General features: G+C 38.6%; 2 protein-coding genes across 2 annotated transcripts; both read right to left on the bottom strand.

Moving 5' to 3' along the window:
- Positions 1 to 758: 758 nt before the first annotated feature.
- setdb1a (SET domain bifurcated histone lysine methyltransferase 1a) lies at positions 759 to 6,790 on the bottom strand. Its single transcript, XM_086015236.1, has 9 exons — positions 6,589 to 6,790; positions 4,905 to 5,079; positions 4,174 to 4,280; positions 3,388 to 4,065; positions 3,145 to 3,312; positions 2,135 to 2,333; positions 1,980 to 2,053; positions 1,351 to 1,541; positions 759 to 887 (listed from the first exon to the last, which is right to left on the bottom strand). The coding sequence occupies exons 2-9, from the start codon at positions 5,072 to 5,074 to the stop codon at positions 801 to 803; spliced, it is 1,674 nt and encodes a 557-aa protein (XP_085871362.1). The 5' UTR covers positions 5,075 to 5,079; positions 6,589 to 6,790; the 3' UTR covers positions 759 to 800.
- A 156-nt stretch (positions 6,791 to 6,946) lies between these two features.
- Positions 6,947 to 14,708, bottom strand: LOC147132589 (histone-lysine N-methyltransferase SETDB1-B-like). The gene is made up of 8 exons (XM_086015237.1): positions 14,475 to 14,708; positions 12,900 to 12,986; positions 12,470 to 12,760; positions 11,960 to 12,127; positions 10,941 to 11,142; positions 9,680 to 9,753; positions 8,311 to 8,501; positions 6,947 to 8,211 (listed from the first exon to the last, which is right to left on the bottom strand). Exons 1-8 carry the CDS (start codon positions 14,536 to 14,538, stop codon positions 8,104 to 8,106), a joined length of 1,185 nt encoding a protein of 394 aa, XP_085871363.1. The 5' UTR covers positions 14,539 to 14,708; the 3' UTR covers positions 6,947 to 8,103.
- Positions 14,709 to 16,678: the final 1,970 nt, after the last annotated feature.

Here is a 16,678-nt window from a genome sequence, read left to right as displayed (position 1 = left end):
TATTAAAGTTTTATTTGTTTTTATTTCTGATTTTCATAAGTTAGTTTTCATTCAAGTTTTATTTGTTTTTATTACTTTTCTTATATTATATTATCATTACAGTATTTCTTTAACAGTGGATACATTTTTCCAGGTGACAATACAGTTCACGATATCGTCTTCAGGCGCTACGCTGTCGCCGTCTCCTGATCACTCGGAGAAATGCTTTCGGTGACAACCTCCGGGAATCTAAAACAGATATACGAGCCGTATTTTGATTTGTGTCACGTGCTGTATTCTATTTTCGTTTTAGAATTAAAAATTGAAAATAAAACTGTTTTTAGACTTTTCCTTACTCGTTCCAGGCAACAAAATAGAAAATTAAGATGTCTAAGATGTCATTATCCAATTTCACTTAATTGGACTGAAAATGATGTACTGCCTAAAAAGCAAGCGAGGCTGCAGGAGTACCTAATGTTGCATCAAACTGGGCATGAGGAAAACTAGAAAACATAATTTTATTCAAAACAGAACATGACTTTTTTTTATATAAAAAAAAACGTAACAATAACTTCGCACATCACAAAGCATGTTAAAAGGCCAGTGAAATGTAAAAAAAATAAATAAATGTCATCACAAAAAATGCTGGTAACATCAAGTATACATTTTTGAATAAATGGGGGAATCAATTAAAATATATACATACATATATATATGTATATACATATATATGTATACATATATACACACATACACATACATACAGAGAGAGAGAGATGTATAAGTCACAAGATGCACATGACTTTTATTGTCCAGCAACATTAAGATCCCGTTTTCAACTGCTTCATTTTAGCCATGTGCTCCAAGCGCCACGTACCCCTGTAGATCCATTCCGTAAGTTGACTTTCCTAAAGATAACAACGCAAAATGACTACAGGGTACAATTATGAAACAACAAAAACTGTATTTCCTAATAATAGTACTAAAATAATACTTAACCCCCCTTAAGTTAACCCCAAAATGATCTTGACAATAATATGTTCTCTCTGCCTTCCTAGTCCAAACGCAGCATTTTAATTAATATCGCATTTGTGGAATATGAGTTAAGCTGCAAAATCCACTCGTTTTTAGCTTTCTCAGAGGGCGGCCATTTTATCACTTCTGAAAATGACATCACAGTTGCTCAGGTAACGACCAATCACGGCTCATCTGTTTTCTGAAGCTGAGCCATGATTGGTCTGCATAGAACATATTCTTGTAAAGATTTTTTTGGGGGGGGTTGACTTCGACTTTAAATGGATATTGTACATGTTCACTACTCGTGGCAAGGCTGGGGTTCTTTCAGAAGAGCAATATTTTGATTATACTGACCACAAAGACGACCTGCATCAGGCTACAGTCGAGCAACTGAACCACGCAGTTACGCTGAACTCCATCGTGCTCCACATTAAGGGCTTGTCCAGGACTGCACTGGGCAAGCGGAGGGTAAGGCCAGACCTTTAAATATTCCTTCACAAATTTCCTGTGGGAAGTGTTGCTGATGTCATCAACAGGGTTGCTCACTGTCACGAGAAAAACAAAGAGGGCAAAAGTCAGGTCAAACCGCTCCAAATTTACATGCGGTTATTGTCAGCCATTACAGAAAGTCAAAAGTCATACTGAAGAATCATGACAGCCAACAGTAAATTCAAATATTTCAAGCCTTTGTTTCGTGTAATTCTGCTTATTATGGCTTAGGGATAATAAAAACAAAATTCTGTCCAAGAAAACTATGAAAAAGTTCAGCATTCAGTGAACTCGTGGTGTCACACTTTATAGCACTGAACGATTTTCGAAAAATATTTTTTTTCCTTTCAAATTTGCGATTTAACACGCAATCTATTTTCTCAAGGTCCACTTTTGTTATAAAAATATAACAAAAACATACACGAATCTGCATTTAAATAAAAAAAATAATAATAATAAATTATCCATGGGGCAGTTGAAGTTTGAAAACTTACAGGGTGCACACACCAGGTGAAGATGAGGTAAGCCGACATACAACGCCGTCTGATCGTCAACAAAGACCAGAAACCTAAACATATGTTCAATCAGAATTGATCCTACACAAGTAGTTGAAAGTGAATGCGCGACAAGCATTCTTTATACAACATACCTCTGATGGTTCTTTCTGGTTGGGAGCTCTGCCAAAATGCCGGAGCGGAAGACCTCGTCGTCGTTGCGGCCGACCACCACTCGCGCGCCGACGTACAAGTGCTCTAACTGGGATGTGGTGCTGAAGGCGAGGTGGTGCGCGGAGACCAGGCGCTTGGCCTTGTCTTTAAACCGGACCAAATATTTGAGCTTGTCATCGGCTGGGCGGGGGGAAAAAAATACGTCAAAATAATTTAGAATTGAGGGACTTTACAATATGTTGTATGTGCTCCCATTAGTCTAAACACTGCATTTTGATTACAATTGCGTTTGTGGAATATGAGTTAAGTAGCAAAATCTTCCCCTTTTTAGCCATCTCAGGGGGCGGCCATTTTGTCACTTCCATCGACTGAAAATGACGTCACAACTGCTCAGGACCAATCACGGCTCACCTGTTTTCTAGAGCTGAGCCGTGATTGGTTGTTACCTGAGCAGTTGTGTTGTCATTTTCAGTCGACAGAAGTGACAAAATGGCCGCCCCAGAGATGGCTAAAAAGGGGAAGATTTTGCTGCTTAATATATTTATGATAATATTATTATATTATAATATAATATTTATTAGAATGCCTTGTTTCAATTAGTGGGCTTGCATAGAACATATTCTTGAAAAAAAAATATGTTTGGGTTGACTTGCGCTTTAAATCCAAATTAAATTCTGTATTGCAGAGTGAATGGTTTGCCTTATGTCAGAATGAGTCAAAAGCTCTTTCATTATTTTAATAGTTTAATAGAAACTGAGTCTCGATCATCACATTTTTTTAATATTGTTTTAGAACAGCCGGTTATAAAGCATCTCTACTGAAAACTGAAGCTGCAGAGCAGTTCAACTTTTGATAATAATTACAATTAAATGTTATAAAATTATAGTCTTTTTTTTTTTTTTTCCCTGACAGTGCAACACATGTAAGCAATCAATTCAGTCACTTGCTCCACTCATAACTTGTACAAACCCAGAATGTAAATTCTCTTTACCCGTTTTGATCACTTTCTTCACTTTCCCATACTGCCAACACATTGTCGTCTTCTTGGCCAAGACCTTCGTACCGACTTCGATCTTCGTTTCTGGCATTTTCATGGGCGTCTTGAAGGAACCCTCGGTGGACTGGCAGCACGTTGATATTATGCACACTGCAGTATCGGCTGCGAGTGCAAAAGGGACATTTCAAATGGTCCGTGCACTCGGTGGTAAACAAACAATTCTGATCATAATTGTACCTGGGCGAGATGGCTGGGCGGTGGGCGCGGCTTTTCCGGCATCTGGTCCTGTTGCCTTGGTCTTGCTCACAGTTTTAATTTCCGTTGCGTTGGTTTTGCTCATAGTGCTATTTTCAGTTGACTCGGGTTTACTCACAGTGTTATTTTCAATTGAGGTGGTTTTGCGCACTTGGTTATTTCCTGCGGAGTTGGTTTCGCATGAGGATGTTTGTGTACCCGCGGTCTTAGCGCGGCCCGCAGTGTCATTTGTTACAGGGCGTGTTTTACACGGTGATTGTTTGGCGTCCTTCGTCTTTGTGTCCGGCGGCGGCGGTCCTGATGTTTTCCTCGCGCGGGTTTTCGTAGGCCACCTAATCCTGATACGTCGTCTTTTGTTTGGTGACGGCTCCACAATGACATCGGACTCATACGCGACAAAATTGGAATCGTCTGCGCTGCTGTCCGACTCGGACGCATCGGGACTTGAGCGTTCGTTGGCACAGCTGTGATTCTCAGGACTTTTTCCAGATAGACTCCAAATTTCGCCTTTCTTCAGTTTGGTCAAGACCACCTTTGCCTGTCTAATTAAACAAACTTGTCTGGCAGTGTCATTTAAGTTGCTGCTTGGTACGGGGGTGCAACTTCTTGACGGAGTGCCACAAACGTCGATCTCAGAATCACACGACAAAGCGGAGATTCCTGCAAAGCCAAACAACGAAAATGCATTGAAAACCGAGCCAAATGAAAGTAGCTCGCTTGATGGATATGTGGGCTTTGGATTTCGGATGGATCCATGAACTCATTTACCATCGCTTGTGATTTCGATGACATCCTCATCAGAATCTATGTCGGTGTATTCCCAACCCAGAAGACCATACAGTTCCTTCACAACGGCTTCATGTGCTGCCGCAGAGCTGCGAGGCGCCAATGCGCCAAGGGGAGAAAAGAGGAAAACAGAACAAGTCTGAAATAATTTGAGCAAATCTGATATTTAAAAGTGTAAGTCAAACTGGTAGCCCTTCGCATTAATCACCACCTAAGAAGTAAAACTGAACAATTTGGGAAAATAATCTAATCCCGATTTGTTTTCCTCTGCGATGGTGATGTCATATGTGAGAATATTTTCCCCCCCCGAATCCTCAGTGACTTTCTCATTAAACTCTGACATATTATTATAGAAGGATACATTTGCTGAGTTAGGAGAAGTGGGGCTGCTCGTAGTGTTTTTTGGTTGTTTTTTTTCCTCCAAATACGCATCACATTTTGATGACATGCGCTGCATTTGGGTACATATCTTGCAATGATCTTGATTCTTAATAGATGATGCGGTTTAAAGAAGCAACAAATCTAAGACAAGGGCCACAAAGCATTGCATAGCCATTGATCAACTAGGAAAAGTTTACAGAGAATTTGTTTGGAAAAACGGCGCACCATTCAAAGGATGATTATTAAACATTTCTAGATTTTGGAAATGACTGCTGCTCCAATTCATTTGTCAAAGAATAATTTGCAAGTACACCAGGTCACAGTCCACTCACTTGCTGAGTTCCATGAGTCGGTCAGCTTGTTTGTCCCACTTTTCCAGTAGAGACTTCAAAAGATTGCATTGCTCCAGTACCCCAGGAGGGGTCACATCCATTTTTTGCACAGTTTTCAAAATCCAACTCTGGAGCTCTTCTTGTGTCATCTCCAACTCATTCCCCTCCATAATCACTGCAAATGTTACATTGTGGTTATCAAATTTCGAAACTGAGACTTTAGCACGACATTTCAACTGTTATTTCCAAGGAGAATATAGATACTTTTATTTATACCCAGCATTTTTTTTTTTGCCTGAGCATAATATTGAAACATGGACCCTGGACAGGTGTGTTTTGTACAGTGATTATTCAAACAATAAATAGTTCCGAATATCATTGTTGTACAGGATCCAACAGAAGATGTGAACCACTCATTACGAAGAAACACAGGGAGGCCAAGCTTTGAATTTTCAAGAAGTACAGGGATGAGCCTGACAATTTCTGGCACAAAGTTATAGTTAGTCACAGGCCTGTTAATGCAGAAAAGCAGTTAGTATCCCTCAGTTAATGAAAGACAACTTAGTGGTGACTGAAGAAACTTGAAATCTAACAAAAGTAGTAATAAACCTTTAATGAAAATGAACCAATGAAAATGAGACATTGCGGTTAAACAGAATTATTCAAAAAAAAAAGAAAAAAAGAAGAAACAGCCCTCAATCACAATTCAAAATGTCTTATTTTCATTAGTTATTTTTCATGAAACTTGTATTTATATCAGACAATGCGGTTAAACAGAATTATTAAAGTATTTATTATAGTATTTATATTTACTTTTGCCAGATTTGTGTTATTGCTGTAACCACTGTGGGCTTTTCTTTCACTTCTATAGGGATACTAACAATTTTGTCGACGTGCATCTATCTAGTAGGGGTGTTCCGATCAGGGTTTTATTCTGCCGATGACGGCACGATCATCAATGAGTGAGATCGGACGATACCGATGACATGGAGTAGTGGCACATTTTTCATTTTCAGATCTGCTCACTAGCAATTATTTTTAATAATCTATTAATCTATCACGTATTTTTTTGGATTCATTGAGGAATCTTGACTTTTTTTTTTTAACATTCACTTCAAATTTACATCCCTTTATTGAAAAAAAATGACAAGAGCAGATAATGCACAAACATTTATTAAGAGATCAGTATCCCTCAGTGCACCACTAGTATTCACCATGTCTTGTTCACGTTCATCTATTTAAATCTGTGTGTTGCAATCATTTGGCTCACTTGCAAGTTGGATCTGGATGTAAATGGTCAAAAGTCTATGTTGCTTTCATCTCATAGACAACTTTTAATGTGAAACTCAAACGTACTGGGTCTGTAGCAAAAATAAATGTCCGGCATCACTGTCACATTACTTTTGGAGTTTACTTACTTACTTAAAATATAGTAAATAAATGCCAAGGGAGAATTTACAATCATTTATAGTGTCAAACGCTGTTATGTTCTCAATGTAGTTTTGTCAATTTTGAGTTTTCAGAAAGGCTCAACTCAATCATGGTTTAGCCATATCGTTTCCTTCAAATTCACACAATATCAGCATCACGAAACAAATGTGTATAAAATTAAACCAGAAAACGTCACGAATATTACGATATTTAAGACTGTTTGAATTACGGTCAACATATCTACTGAACTGACCTTAAAATGGCGGTAGGATAAGGCAGCGTAAAAGTTCCAAGTACGTATTCCCAGTAATTTTTCTGTTGTTGATACGTTGTCCAGATATGATAGGTTTCACAAAGTCCGGAGTTACGAGGAGTAACGCATTCAAATTAAACCACGACAGACGCCTCACCTTGTACGTTCTTTCCGAACAACTACATACCGTGATGGATGTGAGTCTTCGTCTTCTTCGTTCATGTTGAAACCGTTGCTGCCTCCCCGTGGTCAAACGCACGAATAACACGTCTTTTTAGTGTTCCAAAACAATACCATTTGATGTCGCTACTTAGACGTTTTTTGTTTCCAGAAATGACAATTTCTTCAAGATTAAAAACACTTTTACTTCGTTTTATTAAGATATTGTAAATGCTGCAGCATACATTTAAATATTCATAGCATTGATGGATAAGGGAATAAGAACTGCGTACAATTCAAATTTAAACATTTTTTTTTACAACTTTCCAAAATTTAACTAAAACAAAATGAAATAATTTAAATACAGTACAATCTTGGTTTACAAATGTAATCCGCTCAGTGACCGTTTGCGCAAAGCAATGTTTCCCATTGAAATAAATGGAAATGCAACTCACCTGTTCCAGCCCCAGAGCCAACTTATATTATTAACCTTATTACTGTATGGTTAACAATAAATACTGTACAATATAGAAATATGTGAAAACACAATTACCGGTATAAAGAAATAATGCAGTGTGCACTAGCAAATCGCCGTGCAATGTGCAATATAGATTGCTGTTCATGTATGTCGCTAGCAGTTTTCCCTGTTTAGAATTTAGAAGTAGACTGAGGGCTAATTTAGACCAAAAATAACATCTGCGATTGGTCAAACAAACATCTACTGTTGTTCATGTGGCGCAAGAAGCACAACTAAGACTCTGCAGCCATGCAAAGAGTGTTTGTGAACCAAAAACAGTACACGAACAGAGGTCATTTTTCTTTGAAAATGTTCGTAAAACCGAAAATGTTCGTAGACGGGTCATTTGTAAACCAAGGTTTCACTGTAAAACATTAAAAACAAAAAAAAGACAAAAAAAGCATTTTTTTTTTTTTTGAGAACATTAGTCTTCATCTTCACCTATACTCCTGTATTTAAAAGGGGAAAAAAACACTTTTGTAGATGTACTAACCTCTATTCTTACTGGGTTCTCTCAGTTTGCATTTAAACTAATGCATGTGGTCGATGTCTAAAACAGAGCTGCTAATGAATAACTATATACACAATTTACACTTTTCAGGAAAAACTAAAACACTAAACACTGAAAAAAAGTTGTTTTTAATAGTTGTTTAAATTGAAGTCGCAATCCACCCAAAAATTCACCAAGCACATTTGTACAATTCACTGGAGAGAAATCTAACTAAAGAATATAAAAAGTAAGCCAATTATGGCCCCGCCAAAAAAAAAAAGAGAAAAGAAGGTATTTTACAGAGAAGTTTGAGTCTTGTTACAATGATGGACTTGTAACTGGAGTCACATTACTGTTCACCTGCCTCAGCTTCTCTTCTCCTCAGTTCCAAGAACCTTGGCATATGTGACAGCCGAATGGAGCCACGGTGAATCCACTCTTTGTGCTGCTGATTACACTGAGGGCATGACAAAATAACCGCAAGTGTCATCCAAACCAATCGGGCAAAGAAGACGACGAGAATTAGATAAACAGACGTGTAAAAGCTGCCACCAACCTCAGAAACCACCATTATCAAGCTGGAATCGACCATCTCCACCTTGCACCTCTGCTGGACTCCGTTAAACTCCACGGAGGCGCTCTGACCAGGTTTGTACTGAGTTAAATGAGGGTACGGCCAGTCCTTGATGTACTGCTTCATAAAACGCTTGTGGGTGTCGTCCTGAATGTCGTCTGTGGGGTCTGGTACTGATGGGTGACAAAAGCAGTCTTGTAATAAACACTCAAGTATCCAAGTTGAAACTAGGGCTGTCCCAAACGATTATTTTTCTCCCGATTAATCTATCGACTATTTTTACGATTAGTCTAACAATTAATTTTTCGACCAATCTAGCGATTATTTTCGACGTGACGCTTATTAATTCCAAAAAACACTTCTGAAAGCTTATTTAAATTCTTTGTTTATTTAAGTAAAAAAAAAACAACCTTGAAATTGAATGAACAGTGACATCTCTTTTCGGAAGGCATCATGATGTGTGAACATGAATGAGGTATATTTATCTATACATAACGATAAAACAATGTGTGCGTGCATGTGTGAACAGCCCAAGTAAAAGAACTAACAAAAATAAATAACTAAAAAATAAATAACATCAGTTTGCTTAATCCTGAAACAGATAAAGCAGTGCATACTTAAAGCGGAAGTCAACCCAAGCATATTTTTTTCAAGAATATGTTCCCAGCAGGCCCACTAGTTGAAACACAGCATTCTGATTAATTTTTTCATTTGTGGAATATAAGTTAAGTAGCAAAATGCACTTGTTTTTAGCCATCTCTAGGGGCGGCCATTTTGTCTTCTGTCGACCGAAAATGACATCACAACTGCTCACAACGACCAATCACAGCTGACCTGTTCTCTGAATCTGAGCCGCGATTGGTCGTTGTGAGCTGTTGTGATGTCATTTTCGGTCGACAGAAGACAAAATGGCCGCCCCCAGAGACGGCTAAAAATGAGTGGATTAACACTTATTCCACAAACGCAATATTTATCAGAATGCCCTGTTTCAACTAGTGGATTTGCATAAAACATATTCTTGAAAAAAATATGTTTGCGTTGACTTCCGCTTAAAGTATTATAACGATGAAAAAGCACACATTATATATTAGTACAGTCACGGACTATGGTTAGCAGGCCAGTGTTTCCTCTAGGTTTTTTGGCGCTTGACGTCGACGGTATGTTGTGCGTCCCCGACGTATTTACGTCATCGGCCACGTCGACTATGCCGACTAGTCGGGGGCAGCTCTAGTTGAAACCAAAAGCAGAAGACGACTATGAAATCATTGAATGAAACCTTGGATTGGTACACTTGTTTTCTATGTGTGAATAAAGTCAGGTTAAAAAAAACGTGTGAACGTGTCAAACTTACATGGTCTGCACACCAGGTAAAATAATGTTAAGCCAACATAGACGGGTCTGTGGTTATCCAGGAACACCAAAAACCTAAAAACGGATTCAAAGATTTAATTACCTGAAAATGCCATTTCTTACGTAAAATCACAAGACATGACCTAAAACTCTTTGGCACTACATTCTTTAACACCCCAACCCGATTTGCAAAACTAAACATTCTATCTAAAAATCTAAAAATGTACCTCACGATTTGATTCAATTACTATTCAGAGCACTATTCGTCAATTCCATTACCAATGTCTGACATATTTACCAATAAATGTTATTTTACATACGGTGTGATTACCAATTCCAAAACAGTATATGAAATAATTGGTATATCCAATATTTAAAAAAAATTGAAACCATTTATCCTCATCATGTATTCATTGTGCTAGTGAGAGGAGCTATGAGATGAGCGCATGGTGTCATAAACATATCAGTTTTCATTCACCAAAAGTTAGTAAGAATATTAAGTTCCCAATGTTTCTTCCAAGGGTATTATAGATAAGAAAAATGAACAAAATAAAATTAAATTGAAAGAACCTTTTCATTAAAATAAATAAATAAATAAATAAATAAATAAATAAACAAGAGACTAGATTTTATATTTTTAAAATAAAATAAAAAAATTGGAATTATAGTGAAAATGTCCTTTGTTTTCATTTTTGTAAATCATTTTCATCCATGATTTCGGGGTTTATTTTAAATGTATTTATTTAAATCTCGGTATTACTGTTCGGCCCCAAAGGACGAAGGTCGAACAGCTGTTTGGGAATTGTAGTTTATTTTATTGCGCAATACTCAGTGACCATTTTTTAACCATGCACACCCGAAATGTGCCGTATTCAAAACCAAAAATAAAACTAACACCAACACTAATAAGAACTCAACTAAAACGAAGCACTTTTGAAAATATCCTGCTCTAAAAACGAATTTAAACTATTTAAAAAGCAAAAGTCAACACGAAATAAAAAGTCCAAAACAATTACGTATACCGGCACTACTGCGGATGCTATGATCAGGCACGGCTGTACTTCTCATTTCCTGTCCAATTGGCACTTGCACTTCTGTCTTTCGCGTTTTTGTTCTAACAGCTTTTTTTAAATAATCAATTACTGAAACACCGATTAAGAACAGTTCACATGTCATCATGAAGAACGCACTATTAGCAAATACTTTCCAAAAATAATTGGAACTTATTTTCAAATTCTTGTCTAAATGCACCTGTCACACACCTTAAGCGGTTCTTTCTGCTGGGGAGCTCTGCCAAGATACCCGCTCGGAATGGAATCGTGTCCTCCTGACAGTTGACGACCACGCGTGCGCCGACGTACACCTGCTCCAGCCTCGGTGTGACCTCAAAAGCAATGTGGTGTCCTGACACCAGGCTCCTTCCCTTTTCTTCAAACATAATCTTGTACTTCAGTCGTCCGTCTTCTACAAGGACAATAAATACATAAATACAATATACCAGTCAGATCAGGCCCGATTAGCACGGGATTTATTCAATTCATAGCCGTTATCCACAAATGGAGAAAACTGGGAACAGTAGTGATTTTTCCCAGGGGTGGTTGCTCAACCAAATCTGCCCGGACTCCAACGACGGCTCATCCAGAAGGTCACAAAGAACCCAAAATGAAAAGAACGACAGACCTTATACGAAGTTGAGGTCAGTGTTCATAATCAAGGCAAAAAAAAAAAAAAAAAAAAAAAAAAAAAAAAAAAGGGGGCAAAAAGTTAATCTACAGGAGAGTTCTAGGGCGAACAATGGGCTCATCTTAAATTTGCAAAGTCAACATCTTGATCATACAAAGACTTTTTGGAGAAGTATTGCGTGGACTTGGAAAGTCGGAACCTTTTGAAAAATGCATGGTCTGTTTCATCTGGCAAAAAGAAATAATAATAATAATAATAAAACGATCACATCAACAGTCAAGCCTGACGGCAATGTGGTGGTCTGGGGCTGCTTTGCATCTTCAGGACCTGGACAACTTTCTGTGATGTGAAACTATGAATTGTGCCGTCTACCACAAAATCCTGCGAGGAAACGTAACGCCATCAGGTTGTGCACTCAATCTCGAGCATGCTTGGGTATCCCTGCCGAACAACAACTCAGTTTTGCAGAATTGAGATGCTAACATACTCAAAAAGTCATCAGGTTAAGGGGCTTTTCTTTTTTAATTTTCCCATAGGGACAGATAGATCGCGATACATTATATCAACCTTTCAAAAGTGAGTGCTAAATTATTCCCACCTTTAGTAACAACCTCCACAATCTGTCCCCGCTGCCACCTTAAGTTCTTCTTCCTGGCCAGTACGGTCGCGCCTACGGCGATTTCCTCCTCAGGCAGATCAGGGCGAGTTTTAGTCGTTTCTTGAGGCACGTAGGCAAATGCTGATGAATCAATTATGGGAGTGTGATCTGTGAACATCGGGAGGAGCACAACATGTGAACATCCGTCCATTTTCTAGACCCGGTTGGAGAGATGAAGCCCATCATCGACCATTAACACCAATACACAGTGGCTATGAAAATCAGGTGAATCAACCACAATCAATAGGGCTGAAAAGTTTGGAAAATGATATGGTACAGTCAGTGCCACCAATAGCTATGTGACCATGCACCACGCCAGGGTGCACCCCACATTTTATCCAAAGTCTGCTTGGAGAGGGTACAGCTAACCTGCAACCCTGAGACGGAATAAAGAAAAAAGTGGCTACATCATCTTTATATTATTTCGAGGATAGGATATGAAGTACTTACCCATATTGTTGACTTTTTTCTTCTTCTTAGCTTTCGATCGGTTTGCTGATTGATTATCGGAATCACTGGATTCCTCAAATTGCTCCATATCGGAATCCGAACTGCTTTGCGATTCATCTTCGCTGTAAAACTGCGGCGGCGTCGGCGGTCGAAGAGCGCTGATCTTGTAGTCAGGAAGCCTGACCAACGACACCTCCACTCTTTTCAATAACCCGTATTCCAAACGCGTCCGTTTGCACGGAGAGCCACTTGTGGAAGGACCCGGCTCGCATTGGGATTCAGGCAAGTTTTCTAAAATGAAAATTTAAAAAAATAATAAGAATAAAATCGGAATATGCAACACACGCACAAACAAAATACCAGAATATATATAGAAAAGTAAACACAAATGTAGTTTTAATTTCATGTAAAACATTGCCACCCAACTTACCAAACTCAAACCTCCCCCTCTTTGCGCTGGTTTCTTCAGACTGTGACATTGTCACCTCCAGCTGATCATCCATCTCCATCATCCTCACTAACAAACAGAGAAACAACGAGCCAGTAAATAAAAAGAATAATGCTCATCATAAAAGCTTGAAACGGATTAAGCAAAAATAAATATTACCGCTACTAAAAATCAGGCATTTATTTTATATTTTCTTCCAAAGGATTTATTTTCAAAACAACTAATTCATGAAACTGGAATAGAAAAAAAAAATGACTGTGCCCTTCGTGTAAGTTAATTGGTGCATTTCAACAACTTATTTCTTGTATCTGTTACTGACACATGTACATGTTGACAGGTATTTTGGCTCACTCCTAATGAGCAAAATGTTTCAGTGGTCTCAAGTTTGAAAAGTTCCTTCTCCAGACTGGGTGTTTTTAGGGAAGCACATTTTGCACCCGAATACCTTTATATTTCTTTGCACTCTGCAGACTTGGGATGCGAAAAAATGCAACCCAAAACAAACAAAAAAAAAAGCAGCCCCGAATATGCCTGCTTGTTAGCGCTTACAATTTGTATCTATAATTACTCTTTTCACTTTTTTTTCCCCCAGAGTCCATTGTGTGTGTGTGGGGGGGTTAATTGTAACAGAATAGTAGTAACTGTCCACGTATGTGGTATCAGCTATGTTTATTTTATTGATAAAATATAATTGCTTTCATTGTGGATTACTTCTTTGGAAAATAGTAAAGTACATTATTTTTACTTAGTGAAGGAGTCAGCAGCTGCAGCAACTCGAATCAGGGGTCTCAACTCCGATCGTCGAGAGCCACTTTCTTGCATGATTTTGATGTTTCCTCCAGCAACACACCTGGTTCAAATGATCGGGATCGTTATCAGTCCCCTGCAGAACCTGTTGATGGGCTGATCATTTGAATCGGGTGGGTTGCAGGTGGGAAATTTCTAAAACATGCAAGAAAGCGGCCTTCGAGGAATGGAGTTTGAGACCCCTGAGCTAGATAAGTCTCTTTCCGTGGAGTAGAATATTTATGTATTATTATTGGTCTATTTTCTTTTGCAAATACAACATATACTTTTTACATCATTATAACACTTATTTCTGTCAAAAAAAGGTAACTTTTACAAAAATATTGCGTGTAGTTTCATTTTGGTTGCATTAATATTACGCAAAAAAGCAAGGCGGGAACAAAGTACTCGGTAAAAACGTCACGCACAGAACCCCAAAATTGAATCGAATTTGACATTTTTTAATGAACATAAACGGCTACTGCATAACGACGCATCTCTCAAAAGTGTGATTAAAGTCAAGTTGCTACCAACACTCAAATTCTCAAATAAAGGCTCAACCGTACTGTTTCTACATTTGACCGGTGCCGTTCAAAGGCTAGCATCATCAGCTTTAACATACAGTGACGACAGAAGGGATGGAATCTTCCCACGATGAAAATTACAGATTTGAATTTATTGTGACCGCTGCCGTAGTCGAAAGTTGAATTGACCTCACAAGTCAAGTATAAAAGGATGCATTAAGCAATGCGGTAGATGTGACTAGCTTACCCGATTTAACGAAGCCCTCGCCTTTAGAGTCTTTGGGACTACGATTTTGTAGCACTAAGAGCATGAAGAGCACGTTACAAATAAGATCAAAGCGTCGCCGCCTTGACTACCAGTTACTAACATAAAATAGCGATAAAGCGGCAAGAATGTGTTAGCGGGAATGCTACGTCGTCGTCGTCGTACTCTTCTTCGTCGTGGTTTTGCTATTTGTCTTCTTCGTTCTCTCGTCTTCTACCTGTGACCTTTTTTAGGCTGTTTCCGCCATCTATCGGTTAGGGGTTATGGACTACAATATAAACTTGTATACAGTATATCACTTGTAGTGCATGTAATAAAACTAAATAAAATTAAATAAACAATATACTCTCCATATCAGCTGTGTTTAACTGAGATATTGAAATAATATTCTATAACACTTATTTCCTGAATCCGTTTGTAGAACATACAATCTAAACACTTCTCTACTAAGATCACAACTGTATTCCTTCTCTCTCATATCTTTTACAATGCATACATTTTACTCTTTCGTATTCATCTGCAACTTGTGTACTTTCATTCTAATAGCAAGCTGTTAAAACCATAATGTCCAAAACTTAATCTCAATATAATTGTTTCAAATTTTCGATTATATCGCTCGTGTCCGCGGCGGAATCCTCGTACTTCCAAAATCAGCTAGGAAACCCCCAAAACGGCCTGGTTGTTCAACAACTGAATCGTCAAAGAGTCCAAAGAGTCCAAGCCATTTTCAACATTTTACATTGGTCAATCATTTGTAAAATATATTTCTTTTACACTTGACAATGCTTTGAATGTGTTCCGCCCATGTTAGTCTTTCGTCAAAACACAAACCTAAAAACTTAACATTTCACTTGCTCCGCTTCTTTTCCTTCTCCCTCTTCTTCTGCCATGGTGGTTAGAAACCAACTTTCATGAGCATTTATCATCACCTTTCAAAAACGAGATGAAATGGGATTTTATCTTTTTTTTTGCAGTTTTTTTTTTTTTTTCAATTATACATAGCTCCTAGCGCCTTATACAAAAAGAGTCTGTCCAACTCGCTCGACAGGCGCCATCTTGCAGCCTTGCCTGCGTGAGGCACGATATGCGACAGTACACGCATTACCCGTGCACATTTCTGTCCCCCACTGCACCGTGGAGCTTGACAGTAACTGTGGTCCTCCAAGATGTTCGGGCACCTGGTTTTAGCGGCAGCACCGTCATCAGGGTTGGCGTCAGGGGTTTGCGTGGGGATCGTTGTTCACACTGTGTGGTGAAGATATCGGGAACAGCACTGTCTTTGACTAATGCTTTCCCGTCAGTTCGCTTAGTCTCTCTTTGACTATCGCCTAAATATTTCTGTAAAACAACATACGACTTTCATTGGCATTATCGCGAGTAGACATCAAACGTTTGGAACTGGCCTGATTTCACATGTATCAATGGTCACGTCAGAGGAGCCAATGGTGAATGTTCTCTGGACCCTGGTCAAGATTTGTGCCCTGATTAGTAATCAATATGCTCTAAAGTCTCGCTGGAGAAATGGTGTATGTTCTGACCGGTCAATGGAGCGTGCTTTGGTCTGGTGTGATGGACACAAAACACAAAAATACTGTTGCAAAGCATATCACATGAGGGGGTTATGTTGTGCCCGTACAATTGTAAAAAAAAAAAAAAAAATGTCATCGCTAAATTAACTCCTATGCCTTGTCTATTGATTTTTATTCATCGTTTCTTACTTACAGCCAGGGGCGGAGCCAGAATGTGGCTAATGGGAGGGCCTGGAAAAATCAGGCTGGGCCTGAATATTTCTCTCACTGTGCACTATCCTCCTGTCCCGACACATCGTTTATTCAAAAATGACAAACTGAATAATATGAAGTTCAGATCTTCCCTACACAACCACAATTATGCCATCTTATGCTGTTATTTTAGGGTGTGGTTTAAGGTGGAAGTCAACCCAAACATATATATTTTTAAGAATTATATTATTATATATTGCGTTTGTAGAATAAGAGTTAATCCACTCGTTTTTAGCCATCTCCGCGGGCTGCCATTTTGTCATTTCTGTCAACTGAAAATGACATCACAACTACTCAGGGCTCAGGTAACGACCAATCACGGCGGGCCTGTTTTCTGGAGCTGAGCCGTGATTGGTCGTTAGCCCTTAGCCCTGAGCAGTTGTGATGTCATTTTCAGTCGACAGA

This window comes from Filicampus tigris, chromosome 18 (genome assembly GCF_054856515.1).
Source record: "Filicampus tigris isolate MCC_2025a chromosome 18, RoL_Ftig_1.0, whole genome shotgun sequence".
In the NCBI taxonomy this organism is placed as follows: Eukaryota; Metazoa; Chordata; class Actinopteri; order Syngnathiformes; family Syngnathidae; genus Filicampus; species Filicampus tigris.
Note: the sequence above shows the minus strand (reverse complement) of the source record. Positions and strands in the feature narration are given on the sequence as shown.